The following is a 27,757-nucleotide window of genomic DNA, read 5'->3' as shown; positions in this document are numbered from 1 at the left end:
AAAAGTCTTGTGGACAGATGAGACCAAGAGAGTTTTCTGATAAAGCACATCATTCTACACTTTACTGAAAATGGAATGAGGCCTACAAAGAAAAGAACACAGTATCTACAGTCAATTATGGTGGAGGTTCAAAGATGTTTTGCTGCCTCTCGCACAAGGTATTTTTAACCCCTTCACCCCCCAGTCTATTTTCACCTTCATGACCAGGCAATATTTTTTTTCAATTTTGACCAGTATCACTTTACGAGGCGCTAACACTTGTACGGATCCTCGTGGAATGTGCGATTTTTTTTTCAGGACATATTGTACTTCATGTTAGTGATAAATTTGTCGATATTTTTTTTTTTAACATTTATTTGTGAAAATATCAGAACTTTGGAGAACATTTTTTAAATGTTCAAACTATGAATTTTTATGCCATTAAATCAGAGACTTATGACACAAAGTTACTAAACATTTATCACATGTCTACTTTACACCACCACAATCTTTGAAATAATTATTCTTGTTAGGAAGTTAGAAGGGTTAAAAGATTATCAGCAATTTCTCAACAAAATTTACTAAACTTTTTTTAGGGATCATTTTTTGAGTGACTTTGAGAGGCCTATGTGAAAGAAAATACCTAAAAGTGACATTCTAAAAAAAACCAAAAAAACTGCACCACTCAAAGTGCTCAAAGCCACATGCAAGGGGTTTATTAACCCTTCGGGTGCTTCACTGGAAGGAACTAAAGCAATGTGGAAGACAAAATATTTAAATTTTACTCCCCCCCACAAAAATGTTACTTTGGTCCCAAATTTTGCATTTCCACAAGGGTAACAGGAAAAAAGATGAAAACATAAAATTGTACTGTATGATTTTATGTGCAACTTCTACGGAGTACGTCTATTTCCCATATGTGGTGGAAAACCACAATTTTGGAGCCTCGTAGGGCTCAGAAAGGAAGAAGCACTATTTGTCTTTTTGAGCGCCAAATTGACTGGAATCGTTAGGGGACGCCATGTCACATTTGGAGAGCCCCTGATTTGCCTAAACAGTGAAAACCCCCCATATGTGACCCCATTTTGGAAACTACACCGCTCAAGGAATTTTCCTAGATGTGTGGTGAGCACCTTGAACGCCCAAGGTGCTTTACTGAATTATGAAACGCTGAACCATAAAACAAAATTATTTTTCCCACAAAATGTTATTTTTACCCAAAATTTTTATTTTGCAGGGGCAACAGGAAAACAAAATGCACAGTACAATATGATGTGCAATATCTCCCGAGTATGCAGATACTCCATGTGGTGAAAAACTACTATTTGGGCACACAACAGGTCTCAAAAGGGAAGGGGCGCCATTTTGGTCTGCAGATTTAGTTGGCATGGTTTTAAAAAGGTGCCAAGTCACTATCAGCAGAGCTCCTGACATGTCAGAAAAGCAGAGCACCCATCCCCCACAAGTGACCACGATTTACAAACTACACCTCTAAATGAAACGCTTTTTTTATTTTTATACACAAAAAGGTCTTTTGCATCACCAAAGTTTGAAGGCTATAGTTTATTTTTCTGTTTTCTGCTGACAGTCATGTGAGGGCTTGTCAAGATGACTCAGTTTTTATTGGTACCATTTGGGGCCACAATATTTTTTTGATTGCTTTCTATTATTGTGAGGCAGAATCAAGAAGAAACCGCAATTCAGGATTTTTTATTTATTTTTTTACACCGTTCACTGTGTCAAAAATGATAAAGACAGCTTGAATCTTCGGGTCAGTATGATTGCAGTAATACCACGTTTATATTGTTTTTATGTTTTGCCGCTTTTACACCATAAAAACTGTTATAAGACAAAAAAAAAAAAAGTTTTTTGCTTTGTTGTATTCTGAGAGCTATAACTTTTTTTATTTTTTCGCTGACTAAGCTGTATGGCAGCTTGTTTTTTGCGAGTTAAGATAGCATTTTCAGATATACCAATTTTATTTACATGCGATTTTTGATCGAATTTTATTCCACTTTTTGGGAAAGCATATGAGAAAGCATAATTTTTTTGCCATGTGTTTTTTTTTTTACATTCCTCCCTAAGGGGTTAACTAGTGTTACAGTTATAGGTCGGATCGTTACAGATGCAGCGATACCAAATATTTTTATTTATTTTTGTACATAAATATACCGTACTTATTTATTGGTATAATATTTTCCTCATTTTTGGCTCTTTGAGTATTTAAAAAATGTATTTTTCTAACAGTCCATCTTTGCGACATTAACTTATTTCATTGATCGTTGTTCTAATCCATTGCAATGCACCAGCACTATAATGGATTATAGCTGCTAGTCTTAAACTGACAAGCCTCTGAGGTTATGCTGCTGGCATGATCCCAGAGGCCTACCGTAGCTTGGTGACCTGAAGGTAGTCATGACGACCTTGGGTTGCCATGGCAACAATCTGGCTCCATGATCACATCAAGGGGGTCCCGATCACACGGGAGAGGGAAGACGCTCTCCAAGCCCCTAAATTCTGCAATTGCTATTGATCGCAGCATTCAGCGGGTTAAACATCCACGGGCGGTACGGGCACTGGATGTTGAACTCATTCAGTTAGTTTTTCACAACTTTCTATTCTCTTAAAGGGAATCTGTCAACAGATTTTTGCCACCTAACCTGAGAACAGCATAATAAAAAGAGATAGACATCCAGATAGGGACTCTGGATTGTGAGCCCCAATGGGGACAGTGTTCCTGATGTATGTAAAGCGCTGCAGAATATGTTCGCGCTATATAAAAATAAAGATTTTAAAGGGAACCTGTCACTAGGCTTTTGCCCCCCCATCTGAGAGCAGCATAATGTAAACACAGATCCTGATTCCAGTGATGTGTCACTTAGGCTGCTTAGTGCAGTTTTGATAATTTACTGCTGATTAATCTGTGATTTTATCATTACAGGACTAATTGGCATGCTACCAGGTATTTCAGCATATTCATTAGCTCTGTATAACTGCTAGATCTGCAGGAAACAGCTCAGTAAGTGACACATCGCTGAAATCAGGATCTCTGTGTTTACATTATGCTGCTCTCAGATGGGGGGGCAAAAGCCTAGTGACAGGTTCCCTTTAAAGGCAACCTGTAAGGTCCCGTACAGTCTCCAACCCAGCACCATTCACATCTGTATGACTAAATCCTGCCTAACTAGCCCTGTATAAAGTTTTTTCACTTCACTAAATGTTTAAAAATACATATTTATAACCTTTGCTTTTCCCATGCTAATTAAGCCTTTGACTAGTTGATGTTGCGTTAGTAGGCCCTCCTTCCATGTTATCACGCCCCTTTGGATGTGAGAACATGATTTGCACAGGCCGGCACATTGCCAGCTCCCGGAAATCTCGCGCATGCACGCAGCTCATTTTGGCAGTGTCAGTTCTTCTAAAGCTAGGTGTATGCGTCCTGGCTTCAAAGAGGCACACTGCACGTGATCGAAACAGCTTCTGAATGAGTACTTCATGCTTCAGATGGGCAGAGTGTCACAGAGTGTCATCAGCAGGTTGCAACAGAGATACAGAGAGACTAAAAGTAACAGAAAGGCATAGTGGTAAACAATGCCCTTCAGAAGCAGATGATGTATACCACACAACTCCAGGCACATTTCAGAGAGGTAAAAGGCAACCAAGTGTCCTGTCAGACCATTTGAAACAGTTTCTGCATACTAGCCAACCTGCAAAGGGATTTGACCACTTCACCAGGCACAAGCATCATGATCTTGATGCACGAGGGACGAGTGGGCCTCAGTGCTGTTCAATGATAATAATAATAATAATAATTTTATTCATTTATATAGCGCTATTAATTCCACAGCGCTTTACATACATTTGCAACACTGTCCCCATTGGGGCTCACAATCTAGAGTCCCTATCTGTATGTCTTTGGAGTGTGGGAGGAAACCGGAGTACCCGGAGGAAACCCACGCAAACACGGGGAGAACATACAAACTCCTTGCAGATGGTGTCCTTGGTGGGATTTGAACCCAGGACCCCAGCGCTGCAAGACTGCAGTGCTAACCACTGAGCCAATTCAAGCCAAGCAGAAATGATGGCTACTAATGATGTCATGTAGAGCTCCATGCATCAGCCACTCGTCACCAGACAAGCCTTAGGTCAGGGTTCCCCAACTCCAGTCCTCGAGGGCCGCCAATAGTGCATGTTTTCAGGATTTCCTTAGCATTGCATGGGTGTTGGAATCATCAACTGTGCAGGTGATTAAATTATCACATGTGCAATACTAAGGAAATCCTGAAAACATGCACTGTTGGCGGCCCTTGAGGACTGGAATTGGGGACCCATGCCTTAGGTGGTTGTGGTGTTACAATGTGGGCAGGTGTGTCTATCCAATACAGAACTGCCCTTGACTTTTTGAACTAATCCAGTCATTGTGCCTCTGCATGAACAGCACAGGCCTAATGTCATCTTCATGGATGACAATGCTCCAGCTCGAGGTCGCATCATTAGGGAATTGCTGCTTGAGACTGGGGTACCTCAAATGGAGTGACCTGCACTTTCTCCAGACCTGAATCCCATAGAAAACCTACGGAAACAGCTGAGCTCCCATGCAGAGGCTCATAACACTGTACCCCAGAACCTCAATGAGGTGAGGGTCACCCTTCAAGAAGAGTGGGATGCCATACCTCAGCAGACAACTCCACTTGTGAACAGAAGACGCCGCTGTCAAGCTGTAATTTATGCTCAAGGCCACATGACAAGTTGAGACATTGACTTTTTTTTTGGGGGGGGGGGGGGTTAACCCACCATTGTTGTTGGCTGTTTCAATAAGTTGTTTGAGATGAGGAAATCCCCACTGCATGCTTCTACTTAAATGCCCGACTTTCATGATGAAATATAGTAGCGTAAACGTTTTAAAGTCTTACATAAATTTCACCCGAAATCCAAATTTTCCTTAGTTTTTGGGAGTTAATTCCAATAAATGCTTAAAGTGAACCTGTCAGCAGAAATTTTGCACAAAACCTAAAAGATTCCCCCTCTGCAGCTCCTGTGCTGCATTCTAGCAAGGTTCATGTTGTTATTGTGCCCCCTGTGAGACCAAAATAAAGTCCCCCATCGCTCCTTTCCATAGCTGATAACGCCGCCCAGTGCTCCAGCGGTCCCCGCGCATGCCCAGTGCAAGTCTCACGGGACTGAGCACTTAGCACAGTGTGACCGCTGGTGACGTGTGCGCAAGCAAGAGATTATGGGCGGCGCTGTGATTGTCATCAGCAAGTACCCACCCATAATCTCGTGCCCGCGCTTTCCCCTCTGCCTCCACCTTTCTGCGCAAGCGCTGGCCAAATGACCCAACGTCACCTCACATCTATTTCCTATTCCAGGGAAAGATGGGTAAGAGGTGACGTGGGGTCATCAGGCCAGCGCTTGCGCAGAACGGTGGAGGCAGAGGGGAAAGCGCGGGCACGAGATTATGGGAGGGTACTTACTTGCTGATGACAATCACAGCGCCGCCCATAATCTCTTGCCTGCACACACGTCACCAGCGGTCACACTGTGCTAAGTGCTCAGTCCCGTGAGACTGGCACTGGGCATGCGCGGGGATCGCTGGAGCACTGGGCGGCGTTATCCGGTATGGAAAGGAGCGATGGGGGTGGCATAAAGGACCAGGAGAGAGAATAACGGACGCCAGAAATCCCGCCCCCATGACTAAAAAAAAAAAGATTTGCATAGGAAAAAAAGGTAAGACTTTATAAAGTATTTATTTTGGTCTAAAAGGGGGCACAAACAACAGGAACATTGCTAGAATGCAGCCCAGGAGCTGCAGAGGGGGAATCTTTTAGGTTTTGTGCAAAATTTCTGCTGACAGGTTCCCTTTAATCCCATAGGTGGGAAACAACTGCCTGGTTATCCCCTCTGCTAATTATAAAATAATAATGTATTCTAACAAAAAAATAAATAAGTTCATTCTTCAGCTATTTTGTTTTGTTTTTTTTGTTTTGAGTGTGTGTGACAACTACAGTAGCTATTTTCACCAATAAGCTGGGTAAATAAAGGGCATTTCTTACCATTGACCATAGCCTAATATTTTCAGGCCATAGGTAACAGTCATCTCCGCCCTGGTAAAGATTCTAGCATGTACATAATTTACACCAATATGCACTCCTGTTTCAAAGGGAAACTGGCAGAAGCATTCCAAAACTCAAGACTTATTTTCAACTCGAAAAAAATTGCGAACAGGCGCCATGATCAATCACACAGGGCCATGCCTACAGAGAAGGATCAAAGGTGCGCTCACACAGGGCCATAAGTGCAGGCGAGGATCCATTGGTGAAATTACAGGGTCATGATGGTAGGAGAGGACCTCATGGTCTAATCACACACGGCCATGACTGCAGGCGAGGACCCCGTGGCGCGCTCACACGGGGCCATAAATGCAGGTGAGGACCTAATGGTGCAATTTCAGGGTCATGATGGTAGGAGAGGACCCTGTGGTCTGATCCCACTGGGCAGTGACTGCAGGCGAGGACCCCATGGTCGATCACACTGGGCCATCACTGCAGAAGAGGACCCCATGGTCGATCACACATGGCCATTATGGTAGGCGAGGACCCCATGGGCAATCACACATGGCCATAATCGTAGGCGAGGACCCCATGGGCAATCACACATGGCCATAATCGTAGGCAAGGACCCCATAATTGAGCACACATGGCCATTATGGTAGGCGAGGACCCCATAACTGATCATACATGGCCATGACGGTAGGCGAGGACCCCATAACTGATCATACATGGCCATGACGGTAGGCGAGGACCCCATGGGCGATCACACAGGGCCATGACGGTAGGCGAGGACCCCATGGGCGATCACACAGGGCCATGACGGTAGGCGAGGACCCCGTGGGCGATCACACAGGGCCATGACGGTAGGCGAGGACCCCGTGGGCGATCACACAGGGCCATGACGGTAGGCGAGGACCCCGTGGGCGATCACACAGGGCCATGACGGTAGGCGAGGACCCCGTGGGCGATCACACAGGGCCATGACGGTAGGCGAGGACCCCGTGGGCGATCACACAGGGCCATGACGGTAGGCGAGGACCCCGTGGGCGATCACACAGGGCCATGACGGTAGGCGAGGACCCCGTGGGCGATCACACAGGGCCATGACGGTAGGCGAGGACCCCGTGGGCGATCACACAGGGCCATGACGGTAGGCGAGGACCCCGTGGGCGATCACACAGGGCCATGACGGTAGGCGAGGACCCCGTGGGCGATCACACAGGGCCATGACGGTAGGCAAGGACCCCGTGGGCGATCACACAGGGCCATGACGGTAGGCGAGGACCCCGTGGGCGATCACACAGGGCCATGACGGTAGGCGAGGACCCCGTGGGCGATCACACAGGGCCATGACGGTAGGCGAGGACCCCATGGGCGATCACACAGGGCCATGACGGTAGGCGAGGACCCCATGGGCGATCACACAGGGCCATGACGGTAGGCGAGGACCCCATGGGCGATCACACAGGGCCATGACGGTAGGCGAGGACCCCATGGGCGATCACACAGGGCCATGACGGTAGGCGAGGACCCCATGGGCGATCACACAGGGCCATGACGGTAGGCGAGGACCCCATGGGCGATCACACAGGGCCATGACGGTAGGCGAGGACCCCATGGGCGATCACACAGGGCCATGACGGTAGGCGAGGACCCCATGGGCGATCACACAGGGCCATGACGGTAGGCGAGGACCCCATGGGCGATCACACAGGGCCATGACGGTAGGCGAGGACCCCATGGGCGATCACACAGGGCCATGACGGTAGGCGAGGACCCCATGGGCGATCACACAGGGCCATGATGGAAGGCGAGGACCCCATAATTGATCACACAGGGCCGTGATGGTAGGCGAGGACCCCATAATTGATCACACAGGGCCATGATGGTAGGCGAGGACCCCATAGGCGATCACGCAGGGCCATGATGGTAGGTGAAGACCCCATGGGCGATCATGCGGGGCCATGATGGTAGGTGATGACCCCATGGTTGATCACACAGGGCCATGATGGTAGGTGAGGACCCCATGGGCAATCACACAGGGCCATGATGGTAGGCGAGGACCCCATGGACAATCACACAGGGCCATGATGGTAGGCGAGGACCCCATAATTGATCACACATGGCCATTATGGTAGGCGAGGACCCCATGGACGATCACACAGGGCCATTATGGTAGGTGAGGACCCCATGGGCGATCACACAGAGCCATGATGGTAGGCGAAGACCCCATGGGCGATCACACAGGGCCAATATGGTAGGCGAGGGCCCCATGGTTGATCACACAGGGCCAATATGGTAGGCGAGGGCCCCATGGTTGATCACACAGGGCCAATATGGTTGATCACACAAGGCCATTATGTTAGGCGAGGACCCCAGGGGCGATCACACAGGGCCATTATGGTAGGCGAGGACCCCATGGGCGATCACACAGGGCCATTATTGTAGGTGAGGACCCCATGGGCGATCACACAGGGCCATTATTGTAGGTGAGGACGCCATGGGCGATCACACAGGGCCATTATGGTAGACGAGGATCCCATGGGCGATCACACAGGGCCATTATGGTAGACGAGGATCCCATGGGCGATCACACAGGGCCATTATGGTAGGCGAGGACCCCATGGGCGATCACACAGGGCCATTATGGTAGGCGAGGACCCCATGGGCGATCACACAGGGCCATTATGGTAGGCGAGGACCCCATGGGCGATCACACAGGGCCATTATTGTAGGTGAGGACCCCATGGGCGATCACACAGGGCCATTATTGTAGGTGAGGACCCCATGGGCGATCACACAGGGCCATTATGGTAGGCGAGGACCCCATGGGCGATCACACAGGGCCATTATGGTAGGCGAGGACCCCATGGGCGATCACACAGGGCCATTATTGTAGGTGAGGACCCCATGGGCGATCACACAGGGCCATTATTGTAGGTGAGGACCCCATGGGCGATCACACAGGGCCATTATTGTAGGTGAGGACCCCATGGGCGATCACACAGGGCCATTATTGTAGGTGAGGACCCCATGGACGATCCCACAGAATAATAATGCTGGGAGAGGACCAATGGTTGATCACACAGGGCCATGACTGCAGGCAGCGCTCCCTGCCATGTGAATGCTGCGGATGCCCTCACCTTCTCGCACAGGGTGCGCACTTGGCTCTCATTCAGTTGCTTGCAGTCGTTCAGCTGCTCGATCCACTGGTCCAGCTCCTTCGTGAACGTCTTGTCCTCCATGTCCTGCAGCTCCCCGAGCGCCCCCGGGATACACACAATACGACACACTCAGCCCCGCGCCTGGCACATACACTCACGTCACAGCTATGGCGGTAAGCCCGGGCTGTTGTATCAGAAGAGGAGGCCGCCGCACCGCTGCGTCGTTCTATCCCTCCTCCGTCTCATTCAATCTCGCCTTCACCCCCACAGCCGGGAGCGAGCACCGAGGAGAGGGATGTCAGCGGTTCCGCGCACGGAGACGTCAAACGGAATGAGGGGAGGGCTGGGGAAAGCGTGCGCGTTCACAGGCCTCGGATGGTAAACATCAGGAAAAGACGTAGAGACGCCTGGAACGCGCCCGCACTTCTCATTACAGCAAACGAATGGGAGTCGCGCTTTACGTACGGCGTTGCCAGGGAGTATTGTTGACGTATGCGCACTGGGAAACAGTGAGGCGGTTTTGTTGGTTTTTTTTTGTTAGGAGTGCTTTATTAACAACAGAGAATGTGACAGTCAAGCCACAGCTCCAGGCCTATCAGCATTGCCTGTGATCTAAGATTTCATGCGCACGGTTTGTTTTTTGCCACAATCGCAGTGGAACAGTTCTGTTTAATAGATTTCAAACATTGCTGCATAACACTTGCGCTGTAGCCACACGGTATACAGACGCCTTATATACAAGCCTGCTAATATTACAAGTCCTACTCATATGGCTCCCAACAGGGACAGGACGAGCACTCACCCTGCATCCCAGGGAACGATACCCTAACCATGTCCCTGACCTCACCCAGCCCGGTATATGCGCCCTCTCACAACTACTGCTCCTGAAGCCAGCCAGGCTGTGTGCGCACGCGGCATCTTTGTGGTGACCCCAAAGATGTACTGTACGTTCCTGGGCCCAAAAATCCGCACCCTTGGCATGCATTTTTTGCCGTGTTTTTGCCCAATGCGTTTTTAAGTCAAATCTAGGCCTGAAGGGTTCAAAAACGCTGGTAAAAAAAACAGAAAGAATTGACATAGTGCATGTTTGTGGTCACTACAAAGACGCAGCTGAAAAAAAGCTGAACTGTGCGGAGAGCAAAAACTGAAATCTCAGACTTTGCTGGGGAAGGAAATGCATGCAGTCTTGGAACCAAAACTGCAGCCAAAAAAAACGCAGCGTGTGTACAAAGCTTAGTATTCCCACACAGTACAGTAGTACTTTCATGTGCCCACAGAGCCCCTCCTGACACACACACTATTGATGTGTTGGCTGCGAACAGTCTGACACAAAGTGTCACGTCTTCACCACAGTCGACTTCTGCTTCAGTCACCAGATGCCACCGCATCACCACTGTGGGCAGCGCTGGGGACGGGTGAGCAGTCAGCCACTCTGCTGGGCACAGGCTCCGCTCATCTATTAGGCTCGGTTTCACTAGGACCTGCAGTACCACTGGTTGACTGTGGTGGTGTGTGCCTTCCGGCTGGAGTAGCTGCCTTTCAGCTGGAGCCAATGGAAAGGCACCACACTCCTCTTATGCTTTCTCCCTTCTGCTGGCAGGTGCCAGATATAGTCCTGTAATTCCCTGCTAGACTGTTCCTTGCTGTTTGTATTCCCGTATATTGACCTTAGTTTGATTTCCTGACCACTCTTCTGCCTGCCGTTCCTGTACTTTGCTGCTAGTTCCGGTTTTGACCCTTAGCTTGATATCTGACCACTCTTCTGCCTGCCGTTCCTGTACTTTGCTGCTGGTTCCTGTTTTGACCCTTAGCTTGATATCTGACCACTCTTCTGCCTGCCGTTCCTGTACTTTGCTGCTAGTTCCGGTTTTGACCCTTAGCTTGATATCTGACCACTTTTCTGCCTGCCGTTTCTGTACTTCGCTGCTAGTTCCAGTTTTGACCCTTAGCCTGATATCTGACCACTCTTCTGCCTGCCGTTTCTGTACTTCGCTGCTAGTTCCAGTTTTGACCCTTAGCCTGATATCTGACCACTCTCCCACCTGATGATTTTTGTCCCTGTTCTACCTTCTGGATTTGACGCTGCCTGGTTACTGCTCTTCTCAGGACTGCAACCTCTTCCGCGGGCAGCGATCCCCTGGGACATGTCGTAATTCCAAATCCCTGTATAGGGGTTAAAGGGTTGTCGAGTCCAGGTTCCTGCTTTGTGGGCGGTTGCCTCTATTCACCTGTTTCACCAATCCTGAGTCCATGGCTCCAGGAAGTCATCACACAAAGATCCAGGTCCCTGCTGTGACTGACAGTAGCCGGATCCACAGTGAGAGCCACTAAATTCTCTTAACGGCTCTTACTGGGCGTAAAATTTGTGTGTTGGTCGGCAAACCCCCACCTACCTGAACAAAACAATGCCCCCTTAGAAATTAATTGGGCCATTGTTGGTGGGCGAGTTTAGCCGAGGGTGGGCAGGGTTTCGGCGGAATTAACACAAGCTTAAATATGTGTTCACCTGTGGTGAACACATATTTAATAGGGAGTCATGAAAGAGCCGACTCTTTTTGGTGAGCGGAGCCATGGGAATCAGATCACCAAAAAGAGCCGGACTGCCCATCACAAACACACACACAATATGATGTCATCACAGTGCATCCCCCCACACACAGAATGATGTTCCCACAGAGCTTCACTCTTCTACCTCGGCGCAATCTGTATTGGTTGCTGACTTGCCAGAACCCAAGCTGCCACTCATGGAGAGGTTTTCAGGGGATCGCAGCTGGTTTGTCACCTTCAGGGAGGCATGTAAATTGTACTTTCGCTTGCGCTCTCATTACTCCGGGAGTGAGGCACAGCGGGTGGGTACTATGATCTCACTTCTTAGTGGAGACCAGGGCCGGACTAGGACTAAAATACAGCCCTGGCATTTGGGTGGTGAATGTGTAATATATTTCTACACTTGTATATGTGAGTACTGTATAGCATTATGTGACACTGTATGGCACTATGAGAGTACTGTGTGGCACTATGTGAGTACTGTATGGCACTATGTGGGTACTGTATGGCATTATGTGAGTACTGTATGGCCCTATGTGAGTACTGTATGGCACTATGTGACACATTTTTGCAGTGTGTAGCAGACCTTGATGTATTTTCTGCTCTTTGCGTCCCTGATTTGTGGATTGTTCCGCCACATACCTATGTCCTAATCACTCTACAAGCACTGCAGTCACTACAGGGGATTGTACCTGTGCGGACAGGTCCAGGACTAATATCACTGATATCACACTAATTAGTCCTTGATTAATGACTCCGCACCCCTCCCCACACACACACACACACAATACAATGCACCCCCATTACCCCTCCCCACACACACACACAATACAATGCACTCTCCATTACCCCCTCCCCAGACACAATACAATGCACCCCCATTACCCCTACACACGCGAACATACACACACAGACACACAATTGAATGCACCCTCCATTACCCCCTCCCCGACCATAATACAATGCAGCCCCTACACACACAAATTACACTACCCCATCACTACACACTCCTGCCTCCCCCTCCCTCGGAATACAGCACTCCCCCTTTGCCTGTCTCAAAGCTGTGTTCCTTCACAAATGTTCCCCGTTATGTGTTCTCAGCCCCTCCCAACTCATCCACATTGATTAAACTTGTCTCTTCGGCTCCTCCATGGAGCGCTTACCGCTTCCCGATGTCTCCAGTGTGGCGCCCGCAGCTCTGTGATGACATCAGCAAGGTGCTGATCTCATCACGTTGCTGCACGTCGGGGGCGGGGCCCAGTCTCGGCGCACTGTTCAAATGTATTTACGTCTGAAAGACGCAAATACATTTGCATAGGAAGAAGGAAGCTGCGGTCACCAGCACCGCCACCGCTGCGCTCCTCTGCAGTGTGTGCATGCCGGGCACACTATCACACAGCAGGGCCGGCACAGCACAGCGCGCTGCCTCCTGGTCCTGCTGCAGCTAGTGTGCTCGGCATGCACACACTGCTGAGGAGCGCAGCGGTGACTGCAGATACAGTGGCCCACTACAGGCACCGGCCCATCTGGCATTTGCCAGAATTGCCCTATGGTCAGTCCGGGCCTGGTGGAAACCCACAATCATGGGCTTTTTCCTTGCCTCCTCCTGCACGACCTGTGTTTGTGTCAGTAGATGGGTTTTTCTCCGCAGTCGACATTATTTATGACAATTCAGATAAGATGTCGCTGGCCGAGTCTGAGATCTGTATATTGCACTAGGAGAATTGGCTACCAGTTGATTACTGCGCTGAATTCCGGTGCTGGTCTATAAACACACTGTGGAATGACTTTGCTTTCAAAAATCACTTTCTTCAGGGCATGTCTGAAAGGGTAAAAGAGGCTTTGGTCATGTATGAGACTCATCCCTGTCTTGAGGCCGCTATGTCTTTGGTAATCCCTATTGATCACTGATTCTGTCAAAGGTCTCATAATACCAATGTGTATCTGATGGGAGCTCCGCATATAGGTACTCTATTCAGAGCGCATTACTTGCCATATAATCAAAGACCTTCCTGCACAAATTGTTTTAGGCTTTCTTTGGTTTATATTGCATAACCCAGTTGTAGACTGGAAGATCCAGGAAATAACTAAATGGAGCTCTTTCTGTAACCAGTGTTTAGGGACCTGTAGCTCTGCAATAACCAAGAGTATTCCGGAGTTTTTTGATATTTTCTCTGAAAAGGGTTGACATGAGCTACACAGACCAAATGACTGCACCATAAGGTTAAATCCAGGGGCTACATAAGAGTGTTTGGCTTATGGTCACATTAAGGCATCTTCATTCCCTGTGGCTGCAGGTTTTTTCATTGTCAAAAAGAAGGATGGTGGACTGCGTCTGTGTGTCTGGGTTTCCCGAGCTTAACCAGATTACAGTTCGCAACCACTATCTGACCTCTTTAACAAGATGTATGGTGTTAAATGGTTCTCCAAACTGAAGCTCAGAGGGGCCAATAATCTGTTTCTGGTCAGACAGGGAGATGAGCGGAAGATGGCATTCAATACGTCAGAGGGTCAATTTGAGAATCTTGTGATGCCTTTTGGTCTGACCAATGCACCTGTGGCTGACTGTGGACGTGTGCTGGGTCCAGATCTGTGTGTGGGTGATCTGTAGGGCCATATTTACCACTAGGCACCCTGGGGCAGAGCGCTGCGGAGGGCTGCACTTTCTGGCAGCAAAAAAATATATATATTTTTTCTTTTTTTACATCCTCCCCCCTCCGTTAGACAGTCAATTAAATCCACTGTGTTTTCGGAGGGGGGGGGGGGGGGGGTTAGGCACACCTCGATTTATCTGTATCTGTGTCTTTAAGATGCGAATACTGCGGGTGCCGGGCACAGGGAGCTGATTGACCCCGGAAGTGCCGGCACCTGCATTTCCGGGGTCAGAGGCGCGGCAATCAGCTCAGTGCTGTGGCGTCCAATGCAGCAGATGCCGCAGAGGACAGAACACTCACCGGAGCCAGCAGGAGGACAACGGACACCGGAGGAGCAGCAGCAAGAGGAGGAGGGTGGTGGGCACAGGAGCAGGTAGTCGATTGCAGAGCTGAAGATTCATAGGGAAGGTGCTGGTGTTTCTAATGCTGTAATGTGAGCATTGTGCGGGAGGGGCAGGCAGAGGCTATAATGCAAGGTTTGTGGGGGAGGGGCAGGCGAGGCTATAACGTGAGGTTTGTGGGGGAGGAGCAGGCGAGGCTTTAGCGTGAGGTTTGTGGGGGAGGGGCAGTAAGAGGCTATTGGGGAGGGGCATGTGAGGCTAAAACGTGAGGTTTGTGGGGGAGGGGCAGGCAGAGGCTATAACGTGAGGATTGTGGGGGATGGGCAGGCAGAGGCTATAGTCTGGGGGATTGCGGGGGAGGGGCACGCAGAGGCTATAGTCTGGGGAATTGCGGGGGAGGGGCAGGCAGAGGCTATAGTCTGGGGATTGTGGGGGAGGGGCAGGCAGGGGCTATAGTCTGGGGATTGTGTGGGAGGGGCAGGCAGAGGCTATAGACTGAGGATTAGGAGGCCTATTATTGTAGTTTGGGGATTAGGGGGAGTATGACTCTAGACAGTGGTTAAGGGGGGCTGGGGCCATTAGTATAGTATTAGAGTTAGGGGGCTTATTGCTGTAGGAGGTGATATTTACGGGGCCTATTGCTGTAAGAGGGGGGGTTTAGGGGGCCTATTGCTGTAGGAGGTGGGTTTAGGGGGCCTGTTGCTGTAAGAGGGGGGTTTAGGGGGCCTATTGCTGTGGGAGGGGGGGTTTAGGGGGCCTATTGCTGTAGGAGCGAGGTTTAGGGGGCCTATTGCTGTAGTAGGGGTTTTTAGGGGGCCTATTGCTGTAGAGGGGTGTTTAGTGGGCCTATTGCTGTAGAGGAGGGTTTAAGGAGCCTATTGCTGTAGAAGGGGGTTTAGGGAACCTATTGCTGTAGATGGGGGGGTTAGGAGCCTATTGCTGTAGAGGGGGATTTAAAGAGCCTATTGCTGTAGAGGGGGGTTTAGGGAGCCTATTGCTGTACAGGGAGGGTTTAGGGGGCCTATTGCTCTAGATGGGGGGTGTGAGGTAGCGTGGTCGGCTGCGCAGCAGAAGACACGGGATCCAGGCATTAAGGTTCACAGCACACAGTTTAATGTCCAAACAAAAGTCTACAACAATATACATGTGCCTCTCCAGCAGAGAACTCAGGGAGTTCTGTTCACTCCCTCACACCTGCCCTTGTTCCTGTTTCCATTTAACCCTTCCTTCAGCCTGTAGGGAAACAGCATTAACCCCGGAGTGGATTTACTTTCTATCATGGAGTGAGCACAACCGGGGCGAGACATACCGGCCGTCATAGATAACCCCGGTCACAGTCTCACATACCCCCCCCTCAGTTCAAGCGTGCGGGGTTGAACTCCCGCCATCAAACACGGGCCGCGGGACAAGGCATCGGCGTTGCCCTGCAACCCACCGGCCCTATGTTCAACCGTAAACCGGAAGTTCTGCAGAGAAAGGAACCACCGGGTAACCTGGGCATTCCGTTCCTTGGCGGACCTCATCCAGACCAGTGGAGAGTGATCCGTCACCAAGCGAAACTGCCGTCCCAGCAGGTAATAGCGTAGGGACTCCAAGGCCCACTTGATCGCCAGGCACTCCTTCTCCACTACGCTATAATTCCGCTCGGGAGGGGTGAGCTTCCTACTTAAGAAGGTGACGGGGTGTTCCTCCCCCTGAACCACCTGAGACAACACTGCCCCCAGGCCGACCTCTGAGGCGTCAGTCTGTTCTATGAACTCCTTCCGGAAATCAGGGTGTACGAGAACGGGCTGTCCGCACAGGACCCCCTTCAGGGCCCGGAAGGAGTCCTCGGCCTGCAGAGTCCAGCGCACCATGACGGACTTCTTGTCTTTGAGAAGGTCCGTCAAGGGGGCTGATAGTCCCGCAAAATCCTTTACAAACCTCCTGTAGTACCCCACAATACCCAGGAAGGCCCTAACCTGCTTCGTGGTCAGGGGTCTAGGCCACTTCTGGATCGCCTCAACCTTGTTAATTTGGGGCTTAATCACTCCTTGGCCTATCACGTAGCCCAAGTAGCGGGCTTCCTTGAGTCCCAACGCACATTTCTTGGGATTGGCTGTCAATCCGGCTGTTCGAAGCGCGTCCACCACCGCTTGTACCTGTTCCAAGTGGGTCTGCCAATCGGAGCTGTAAATAATGATGTCATCAAGGTACACTGATGCATACGCCTGGTGGGGTTCCAGCACTAAGTCCATCAACCTCTGGAACGTGGCCGGAGCGCCATGTAACCCAAAAGGCAAGACAACATAGTGGAAGAGACCCTCCGGCGTAACAAAAGCGGTTTTCTCCTTGGCGGACTCCGTCAGTGGCACCTGCTAGTACCCCTTGGTCAGGTCGAGCGTGGTGAAATATCGCGCCTGTCCCAGCCTATCAATCAGCTCATCAACCCGGGGCATGGGGTAGAGATCGAACTTGGATATTTCGTTCAATCTCCTAAAGTCATTGCAGAACCTTAAGGAGCCATCGGGTTTTGGTATTAGGACAATGGGACTAGCCCATTCACTCCGGGATTTTTCGATGACCCCCAGGCGTAGCATTGTCTTCACTTCATCTGATATGGCTTGTCTTCGAGCCTCCGGCCCCCGGTATGACTTCAGGCGTACCTTCAGGTGAGGCTCGGTGACAATGTCATGTCGTATCAGACTGGTCCTACCAGGCAGCTCGGAGAAGACATCAGGGTTCTGCTGAACCAACCGTCTGGCCTCTCGCCTCTGTGTTTTGGTGAGGGCTTCTCCAATCCTTACTTCCGGTTCGTCCTCTCCGGAGGTTGCTGGAGCCGGAGGTGAACGACCCGAAGAGGAGGGAGATGGGGAAAAAACAGCCATCAGGCTTTCCCGTTCCTGCCAAGGTTTTAATAGGTTGACATGGTATATTTGTTCAGGTTTCCGCCTACCGGGCTGCAATACTTTATAGTTAACCACCCCGACTCTTTCCTTTATCTCGTAGGGGCCTTGCCACTGAGCCAGGAATTTACTCTCCGCCGTGGGGATTAATACCAACACCCGATCCCCGGGTTTAAAGGTTCGCACAGTGGCTTGTCTATTGTAGCGGCCGCTTTGCACGGCCTGAGCCTCCTGTAAATGCTCCTTCACAATTGGCATGACCGCGCTTATGCGGTTCTGCATACCCAAAATGTGTTCAATCACACTTTTATGGAGGGTGGGCTCTTGCTCCCATGTTTCCTTTGCTAGGTCCAACAATCCCCGGGGATGTCGCCCGTATAACAATTCAAAAGGCGAAAACCCCGTGGATGCCTGTGGCACCTCACGGATGGCAAACATCAAATAGGGAAGCATCATATCCCAGTCTTTCCCGTCTTTTGAAATCACCCTTTTGAGCATGGTTTTCAGGGTTTTATTGAAACGCTCGACTAAACCGTCCGTTTGAGTATGATACACAGACGTACGCAACTGCTTGATCTGGAGTAGCCGGCATAGCTCTTTGGTCACTTTAGACATGAATGGGGTCCCCTGATCCGTAAGGATCTCCTTGGGCAACCCCACCCGGCAGAACACAGAAAACAACTCCCGAGCTATAAGCTTTGCTGCAGTATGTCTGAGAGGTATCGCCTCGGGATACCGGGTGGCATAGTCAACGATCACTAGGATGTGTTGGTGCCCTCGAGCGGACTTTACGAGGGGCCCCACCAGATCCATCCCTATCCGTTCAAAAGGGACTTCTATAATGGGTAACGGTACCAACGGACTGCGAAAATGGGTCAGGGGTGCGGTAAGCTGACACTCTGGGCAGGTTTCGCAGAACCGTTTTACCTCCCCAAAAACCCCGGGCCAATAGAACCTTTGCAATATTCGCTCCTGCGTTTTCTTGACCCCTAGGTGGCCACTCATCAGGTGTTTATGAGCCAAGTCGAGGACCCGCCGGCGATACGGCTGGGGCACCACCAACTGTTCTACCCCCACGCCCCGTATTTCATCTACCCGGTAGAGTAAATCTTGCTTAAGAGCGAAATGGGGGTACCTTACCTGGGCACCGGGCACCTGTGCCACCCCGTCAACTACTGTCACCCGACTCCGGGCATGTATTAACGTAGGGTCCTGGAGTTGGGCTGTCCCAAACGTATCCGGGGACGCCTCCAACTCCGGGATGGGCTCGACCATTTCAGCCTCTCCTGCCAATACCTCTAGGGGTGACCTATCGGGTTCACACTCTGTCCCTATCATGGTGACCCCTACGGCAGGCGTCCCGGATTCAGGATTGTAGGGCTCAGGTCCCGGACTGACCAATATCTGAGGGGACTTAGGGGGTCCCCTCCATAAAGTCCAAAAATAGGGCAGATCCCTTCCTAGGATCACGTCATAAGGAAGAGTGTTAAGAAGTCCCACCTCATGTTGCACCTGACCGCAAGGTGCTGTGATGGTGACAATCCCCGTGGGATAGTCTCGGCGGTCCCCATGTATGCAAACCACCCCCACGGTACGTCTTGTGGCCTTTACTTTAGCCCTCAAGGTGGATCGCACAAGGGTCACTAAGCTCCCGGAATCCAACAATCCTGTAACCGGACATCCATTCACCTGTATTTGGCACAAGTGGGGCTCCGTCTTTGGGGAGACCAGGTCAGCGGTACACACCACCTGAGCATACATTGACCCCCGCCGAGTAACCCCACAATCCATGGGCTCCGTGGTGAGTGGACACTGGGCTTCCATATGTCCCACCCGCTGGCACCGCCAACATCTAATGGGGACGGAAACCCCCTTGACGGGTTGTCGTTTAGGGTACAGAACCTTCCGGACCTCAGGAATGGCGGGCGCGGCCTCTGACGGGACGGTAGGGGACTCCTGCACCGTTGTCAGCGGTGGGTCCTTGGCCCTAGGCTTGGAGGGGCCGGACCGACGGGCGGTACGCAAAGTCTCAGTGTCCCGTATCAAGTCCTGCGTAGCCACATGCCGCTCTACCAGGGACACTAATTGGTCCAGGGTACTCGGGTCACCCTGTCCTACCCACCGTTGAACGGTGACGGGTAAAGTGCGCACAAAACGATCCACTACTACCCTTTCCACCATTTGCGCCGGGCTCAGAGTGTCAGGCTGCAACCACTTTTTTACAAGATGCAATAAGTCATAGGCCTGGGAGCGTACGGGTTTGGCTTCCTCATTTAACCACTGATTTACCCGCTGAGCCCGTACATAGGTATTCACCCCCAACCGAGCCAGTATTTCGGCTTTCAGGGTCACATAGTCAATGGCGTCCTCGGTACAGAGGTCCAGGTACGCTTTTTGGGGTTCCCCCGTCAGATAGGGCGACAATACCTCAGCCCACTGGGGGGTCGGCAGCTTTTCCCGCTCGGCCACCCGCTCAAACACCGCCAGGAACGCTTCCACATCATCCCCCGGGGTCATCTTTTGCAACGCTTGTCTCACCGCTTTCCGGACGCTGCCGTCGTCACCCGGTCCCGGGGTTGTTGCTGCCGGTCCGGCACGGATCGACTTGGCCAGGAGGACCATCTGTTCTTGGTGCCTCTGTTCCTGCAATTTCAAGGATTGCTGGTGCTGTTGCTGCTGCTGATCCAACGTCCGGAGCAGGTGTGTATTCATCTGTTGTTGCTGTGCAGTAGCCTGAGCCAGCTGCTTTAGTATGTCCTCCATGGCGTTGCCGGGTTTGGGCTGTAGTATAGCCGCTTGAATCCAGGACATGTGCTACCGGGTCACCAGAAATGGAAGCTACACCTTACCGGGCTGGCATGCCCGCATTCTCCACCATATGTGAGGTAGCGTGGTCGGCTGCGCAGCAGAAGACACGGGATCCAGGCATTAAGGTTCACAGCACACGGTTTAATGTCCAAACAAAAGTCCACAACAATATACATGTGCCTCTCCAGCAGAGAACTCAGGGAGTTCTGTTCACTCCCTCACACCCGGCACACCTGCCCTTGTTCCTGTTTCCATTTAACCCTTCCTTCAGCCTGTAGGGAAACAGCATTAACCCTAGAGTGGATTTACTTTCTATCATGGAGTGAGCACAACCGGGGCGAGACATACCGGCCGTCATAGATAACCCCGGTCTACATAGCACAGGGGGTAGGAGTCTATTGCTGTAGAGGGGAGTTTAAGGGGGCTTACAGAGTGAGGGATAGTGCAAGGGACAAAATCGATGGGAAAAGTGTAAGGACTCAGTATGTTGGTGGTCTCAGTATGGAGAGGGGTAGATGTAGAAACTTTCCACTCAAGATCAATGTGAATAGTGGTTTTTATTGTGAAGAACTTTTAGGACCAGCACAAGCACAGATGTTTCGGTCAAAAGACCTTCATCAGTGTGCGTGCAGAGGGTCCTCAGAAAGTATATTAGAATGGCGAGCGGCGTAGCTGGGTATGACGTGGTGTCCACCGCTGTCTATGTGGCAATGATTTGCTTGTGCTGGTCCTACAAGTTCTTCACAGTTAAAACCACTATTCACATTGATCTTGAGTGCCAAGTTTCCACATCTACTTTGGACCCTACTAGTGCACCACCCCAGAAATGCTGTGTGTATCAACTCACCAAGTATGGAGAGGGGAAAGCATTGGGAGCTCATTATGGAAAAGGAGTAGCATGGGGATTCAGTATGAACAGGGGCAGTGTGAGAGCTCAGTATGGAGTGGAGCATATAGGAGACAGTATGAAATGTGAGATAGTGTGGGGTGGGCTCAACATTAGGAATGAGGTAGCATGGTGGTCTTTGTATGATGAGTGGGGCAGCATGGAGGTGTCATTATGGAGAAGGGGCAGGCAGCATTTGGAGCACATTAAAAAGGGGCAGTATGGGAGGCTCAGTATGGAGAAGGGCAGTGTGAGGGCTCCGTATGGAGAGGGACAGCATGCATGGGACATTGTGAAGAGGGGGCAACATGATGTGAGGACAGTGTGCAGATCATAGTTCATAATTGAGGAAGGTATGGTGAGTATAATTTATAAGGGAGGACAGTGTGGCGTTTTAGTTTATTAGAGGGCAGTGTGGCGGTCATAATATATTAAGTGGGGACGGTGTGGTGGGAATATTTATATAGGAGAGGATAGTGTGGAGGCCATGTATGTTAAAAGGGATTGTGTAGAGTAATATTCGTTTGCACAGTGAGGAGCAGTTATTTATTTTATTTTTTTTTTCAGTCCACAGCATAGGGCTTATTTATGGCACATCATTTGAGGTTATTGTTATTCGGGAACATTATAATTACAATGTTATTTTTCAGGGCACTGTGGTGAGATGTGCTGCAGAAGACCGCAGAAGAGGGAAGTCTGCAGAGACGAGCTGTGGATGTCAACACATCATGGAGTCTGGTACATGAGAAAACAGCGATCGGTAAGTGTATTATCACAGACCTTACACTACACTAACATTTACACAGGTTTAGGGGAAAAAATGATCGGAGTGCTTCTTTAAAGGGAACCTGTTACCAGATTTGGTGTTTATAAGCTGCTGCCATCTCCAGTGGGCTCTTATATACTGCATGTTAGAATGCTGTATATAAGAGCCCAGACTGCTGTGTAGAACATAAAAATCCCTTCTTTATAATACTCACCTAAAGTACGGTGCGGTGCGGTGCAGACTGGTCGTATGGGTGTCTCTCCGGTACCGCCGCCTCCTCTTTTGGCCATCTTTTTCCTGGCCTGGGTGCATGATGCGTCCTACGTCATCCACACTTGCCGGCACTGAGGTCCTGCGCATGCGCACTACAATACTTTGATCTGCTCTACTCAGGGCAGATCAAAGTGCGCCTGTGTAGGACCACAATGCCGGCTAGTGTGGAAGACGTAGGACGCGTCATGCACCCAGGCTTCAGAAGAAGGAGGACAAAGATTGCTGAAAGAGGAGGCACCGGACCCAGGGAATGGAGACAACCATCCAACCACCGCCCTTTAAGTGAGTATTATAAAGTGATTTTTACATTCTACACAGCTGCCTGGGCTCTTATATACAGCATGTTAGAGCCCACTGGTGGTGGCTGTAGCTTATAGGGGACATATCTGGTGACAAGTTCCCTTTAATATTTAATGAAGAAACCTCCAATGGACAACCATATTTAAAGTAATGGGCAGATAAGCAGTGTAACTGCAACCATTACTACCACTCAAACAAAGCTATGAAACAGGAGAAATAGAGTTCAATGGTGCAAAAATTCATTTATTTAAACAAATAAAATGACACAAAAATGATAAAAACAGACATGAAGGCAACAAATGGCCATGCAGAAAAAATGTATGTTAATATAGGCCAAAGCACAAAAAACTAATAGTAAAGTATATGAGAAATAGAGAGTGCACAAAAACCTCTTATTTGTATTAATATATTTATAGTTGAACTATACCATTTTAGAGGGGACTCCTACAAAAAACTCACATAAAAGTGCAAAAGTGCCTGATCAAAGCGCCATGTGCGGGCCAAAGATAAGGTGACTCGTGCATAGTCAGAGGTTAGCCGACAGAAAATCCCCCCATCATCCTACCTACGTACGTTTCGCAGGGTGTGGGAAAGATCCACAACCGAGCTTCTTCAGGGAAGGAGAGGGGTGCAGAGCCTCCTCAGCCCTCCGTTATTTGTATGTGTAATGCGGGCACTTCCGCATACATGATCCCTCCTCCTGACACGTCACCGCGTCCGCCGACGTCGTAGTGCGGGTGGAGCCTGCCGTCAGGTGACCACACACACGCATGGGGGCGGGGGTGCGCCACCACGCTCACGCGCATGTGCGGGCACAATGACGACGAAGAACACGCCAGCAACCAGACGGGGCAGGCGCAGGGTTCACCGCATCTGCCAACATCATAGTGCGGGCGGAGCTCGCCGTTAGGTGATCGCACACGCGTAAGGGGGCGGGGACGCGTCATCCCGCTCCCACGCATGCGCGGGCACCATAGCGACGGCGAACACGCCAACAACCAGACGGGGCAGGCGCAAGGCGTGTCCTGGGACAAATAAGAATTGTGCAAAACATAGGAGTAAACCTGAAATGCATTAAATAGAATGACAGTATATTACCGCAATATATATAACACTGTGAATACATATATAGTAGCATGTGGCATCATCACTGTAGTGTTTCTTTTTCTTTCTTTCTTTTTCAAAACCAGATTCCAGAGGAGAAGATCACTCAAATGGGAGAGTATATAGCATGCATCTCCAGGCTATTTGTATATACTAAAGAAGAGAGGAGGGAAAGAAAACAGGGATCACTGGAAGGAAAATTACGGGGGAAAATGGGAGGACGAGGGATAGAGAATGGGTGAAAAAAACGGGAAGACAATAGACATGTTAAAAACAATGAAAATACAACATTAAGACCCTAAAAATGTCAAAACTAAGATAAAACTGCCAGCAACAAGGAAGGGGACCAACTGAGAGAAGAGAATTTTATGCTCAATAAATATATGAAAAAGCTTTCAGAGAAACAGGGCAAAACTTATAGTCTCATTTAGCCCATTAGGCACCAGTGTGTCCAGGGTGTGGATCCATTTAGCTTCGCACTGAGACAATTTTTGCTTTAGGTTACGACCCAAGGAACCTCCACTGATACTGTCGATGCCCCGTACCTCAAGTAAGGAAGGGTCGCACTTATGGTGTGCCTTTAAAGTGCCTCGGCAATGTTTTAAGAAGTGTAATGTCATCAACCGTTTTTGCCGCTTCAATATCGCAAACGTGCTCTCTGACCCTCACGCGGAACTCACGAGACGTGAGCCCCACGTAGATCAGGGAGCACGGGCACCTTGCATAGTATATCACGTGTGTGGTGTTACACGTGATATACTTCCTGATATCAAATGACCTGGAACCATCTGAGGTGGAGAAGGACCCACTATGTACTATGTTCTTACATGCCAGGCAATGGCCACATTTATAGCGCCCAGTCAGTGGGCCTCTCATGTCAAATGGATTCTGGACAGGGGGTACATAGTGGCTCTCAACTAACATGTCCTTAAGGTTACGAGCACGTTGTGCTGTCACAAGAGGGGGGGCAGTGAGGAAATCCGACAAAACTGGATCCGTCAAAAGGACTGGCCAGTGTCTCTCCCGCATGGCACCCCACCCGTGATTATAGGTCCCAATGAAGCGTGGACTAGACTCTGAAGGTGTTCCCTTAGCGGGCATACGAAAGTATGGGAGTTTTTCTGGCCCGTAGATATCCTCTCTTAATAGACCGGTTACTGTAACCTCGGTCCTGGAAGCGGCATCTGAGATCGGCAGACTGATGTTCAAAGGTGGCCTGGGAAGAGCAGATCCACCTCATCCTCAGAAACTGGCCAGTTGGTATGGCCCGGATGGTGGAGGGGGTATGAAATGACGAAGCATGCAGTAGTGCATTGACGGATGTATCTTTCCTGAAGACGTCGGTCTCAATGGTACATCCAGGTCCAAGCATAATTTTAACATCCAGAAAGTCAACGCAACTACTGCTATGCTGGTAAGTCAATTTGATGTTAATAACAACAAGTTTAAGTACCCCCATGAATCTCCCGAGTTGCTCCGCCGTGCCCTGCCAAAAAAATAAAACATCATCTATATATCTCAGCCAGCACTGCACATGGGCGCTGGCCTCCACGCCTCCGTCACCAAATACCAACCTCTCCCAGTATCCCAGGAAGAGGTTGACGTACGAAGGCGCACAGGCCGCGCCCATCGCAGTGCCGCACTTCTGGAGATAATACCTATCTTTAAACAACAAGAAATTGTGTGTACGGGCAAAGCGGAGCAACTCGAGAATAAGATCCCCCATCCAGCCACACCGACTGTCCATTCCGAGGAAAAAGTGGACCGCCGCCAGGCCATCCTCGTGTCGCATGCTCGTGTAAAGACTCTGAACATCCGCTGTGACGATAAATACGTCCTCTTCCACAAAGATCCCGTCAATCCGATTGAGGACATCCGTTGTGTCCTTAATATAGGAGGGGAGCGTCTTAGCTATAGGTTTTAGAAAGTAATCAATCAATTTACAGATTGGTTCGCATATCCCCTCCATGTCGGACACAATCGGACGCCTCGGGGGATCGACGGGATCTTTGTGGATCTTAGGTAGTAAATAAAAAGTAGGAATCTTTGGCGTTTTGTTGAGAAGTCCCTCAAGCATACTTTTGTCAATAATGCCTCCCTCAAATGCCTCTTCAAGGATACTGGCCAGTTCTTTAGAATAATTTATGATGGGATTCCCAGGTAATTTTGTATAAGTATCCCTGTCTCTCAGCTGCCTCATTGCCTTCCTCTCATATTTATCAACTGCCCAGACCACCACATTGCCACCCTTGTCTGCCGCCTTAATAACCACGTCCTTGTAGGATTTGAGTTCCTCTAAGGCGTGGCGTTGTTGGCATGTTAGATTGTCTTTACTCCTCCTAGTGGAGATCTTTTTGAAGTCATTCGTGACCAATCTTATAAAGACCTCTAAAGCTGGGCAGAGGGACAAGGGTGGGAACCTGCTGGAACAGGGCAGAAGAGAATTCGGGAACATACCTGTCTCATTAATGCTCTGCTCCTGCAGCAGGTCCTCCAGAGCCTGGAGTGCTTCTCTTTCTGATGGAGTTTCGGCCCACGTATTCATCCTATGATGGAATTTTTTCAATAAAAAGCTAGGAAGATTTTATTGAAAATATTCCATCATGATGCAGTCTTTACATGAGCATACGACACGAGGATGGCCTGGCGGCGGTCCGCTTTTTCCTCAGAATGGACAGTTGGTGTGGCTGGATAGGGGATCTTATTCTCGAGTTGCTCCGCTTTGCCCTTACACACAATTTCTTTTTGTTTACAGATAGGAATTATTTCCAGAGGCACGGCACTGCGATGGGCGTGACCTGTGCGACTTCGTACGCCAACCTTTTCCTGGGATACTGGGAGAGGTTGGTATTTGGTGACGGAGGCGTTGAGGCCAGCGCCCATGTGCAGTGCTGGCTGAGATATATAGATGATGTTTTATTTTTTTGGCAGGGCATGGCGGAGCAACTCGGGAGATTCATGGGGGTACTTAATAACAAAAAGTTTAACATCAAATTGACTTACCAGCATAGCAGTAGTTGCGTTGACTTTCTGGATGTTAAACTTATGCTTGGACCTGGACGTACCATTGAGACCGACGTCTTCAGGAAAGATACATCCGTCAACGCACTACTGCATGCTTCGTCATTTCATACCCCCTCCACCATCCGGGCCATACCGACTGGCCAGTTTCTGAGGATGAGGCGGATCTGCTCTTCCCAGGCCACCCTTGAACATCAGTCTGCCGATCTCAGATGCCGCTTCCAGGACCGAGGTTACAATAACCGGTCTATTAAGAGAGGTTATCTAAGGGCCAGGAAAACTCCCAGGTCTCAGCTGCTTTCGTATGCCCCTAAGGGAACACCTTCAGAGTCTAGTCCACGCTTCATTGGGACCTATAATCACGGGTGGGGTGCCATGCGGGAGAGTCTGGAGAGACACTGGCCAGTCCTTATGACGGATCCAGTTTTGTGGGATTTCCTCACTGCCACCCCTGTTGTGACAGCACGACGTGCTCGGAACCTTAAAGACATGTTAGTTGAGAGCCACTATGTACCCCCTGTCCAGAATCCATTTGACATGAGAGGCCCACTGACTGGGTGCTATAAATGAGGCCATTGCCTGGCGTGTAAGAACATAGTACGTAGTGGGTCATTCTCAACCTCAGATGGTTCCAGGTCATTTGATATCAGGAAGTATATCACGTGTAACACCACACACGTGATATACTATGCACGGTGCCCGTGCTCCCTGATCTACGTGGGGCTCACGTCTCGTGAGTTCCGCGTGAGGGTCAGGGAGCACATTCGCGATATTGAGGCGGCAAAAACGGTTGATGACATTACACTTCTTAAAACATTGCTGAGGCACTTTAAGGCCCACCATAAGTGCGACCCTTCCTTACTTGAGGTACGAGGCATCGACATTATCAGTGGAGGTTCCAGGGGGGGGTAACCTGAAGAAAAAAATTGGCTCAGTGCACAGCTAAATGGATCCACACCCTGGACACACTGGTACCTAA

The 27,757-nt window shown here is 49.9% G+C and overlaps 1 protein-coding gene across 1 annotated transcript in view; it reads right to left on the bottom strand.

Annotated features, from left to right (window-relative positions):
• PPP2CB (protein phosphatase 2 catalytic subunit beta) overlaps window positions 1–9,558 on the bottom strand; it is a 63,289-nt gene extending 53,731 nt beyond the window's left edge. The window contains exon 1 of the mRNA XM_075352468.1: window positions 9,173–9,558. Within this exon, the coding sequence (XP_075208583.1) occupies window positions 9,173–9,274 (102 nt within the window). The 5' untranslated portion in view covers window positions 9,275–9,558. The remainder of the gene's footprint in view (window positions 1–9,172) is intronic.
• Window positions 9,559–27,757: the final 18,199 nt, after the last annotated feature.

Source organism: Anomaloglossus baeobatrachus, chromosome 1 (genome assembly GCF_048569485.1).
Source record: "Anomaloglossus baeobatrachus isolate aAnoBae1 chromosome 1, aAnoBae1.hap1, whole genome shotgun sequence".
NCBI lineage: Eukaryota > Metazoa > Chordata > Amphibia > Anura > Aromobatidae > Anomaloglossus > Anomaloglossus baeobatrachus.
Note: the sequence above shows the minus strand (reverse complement) of the source record. Positions and strands in the feature narration are given on the sequence as shown.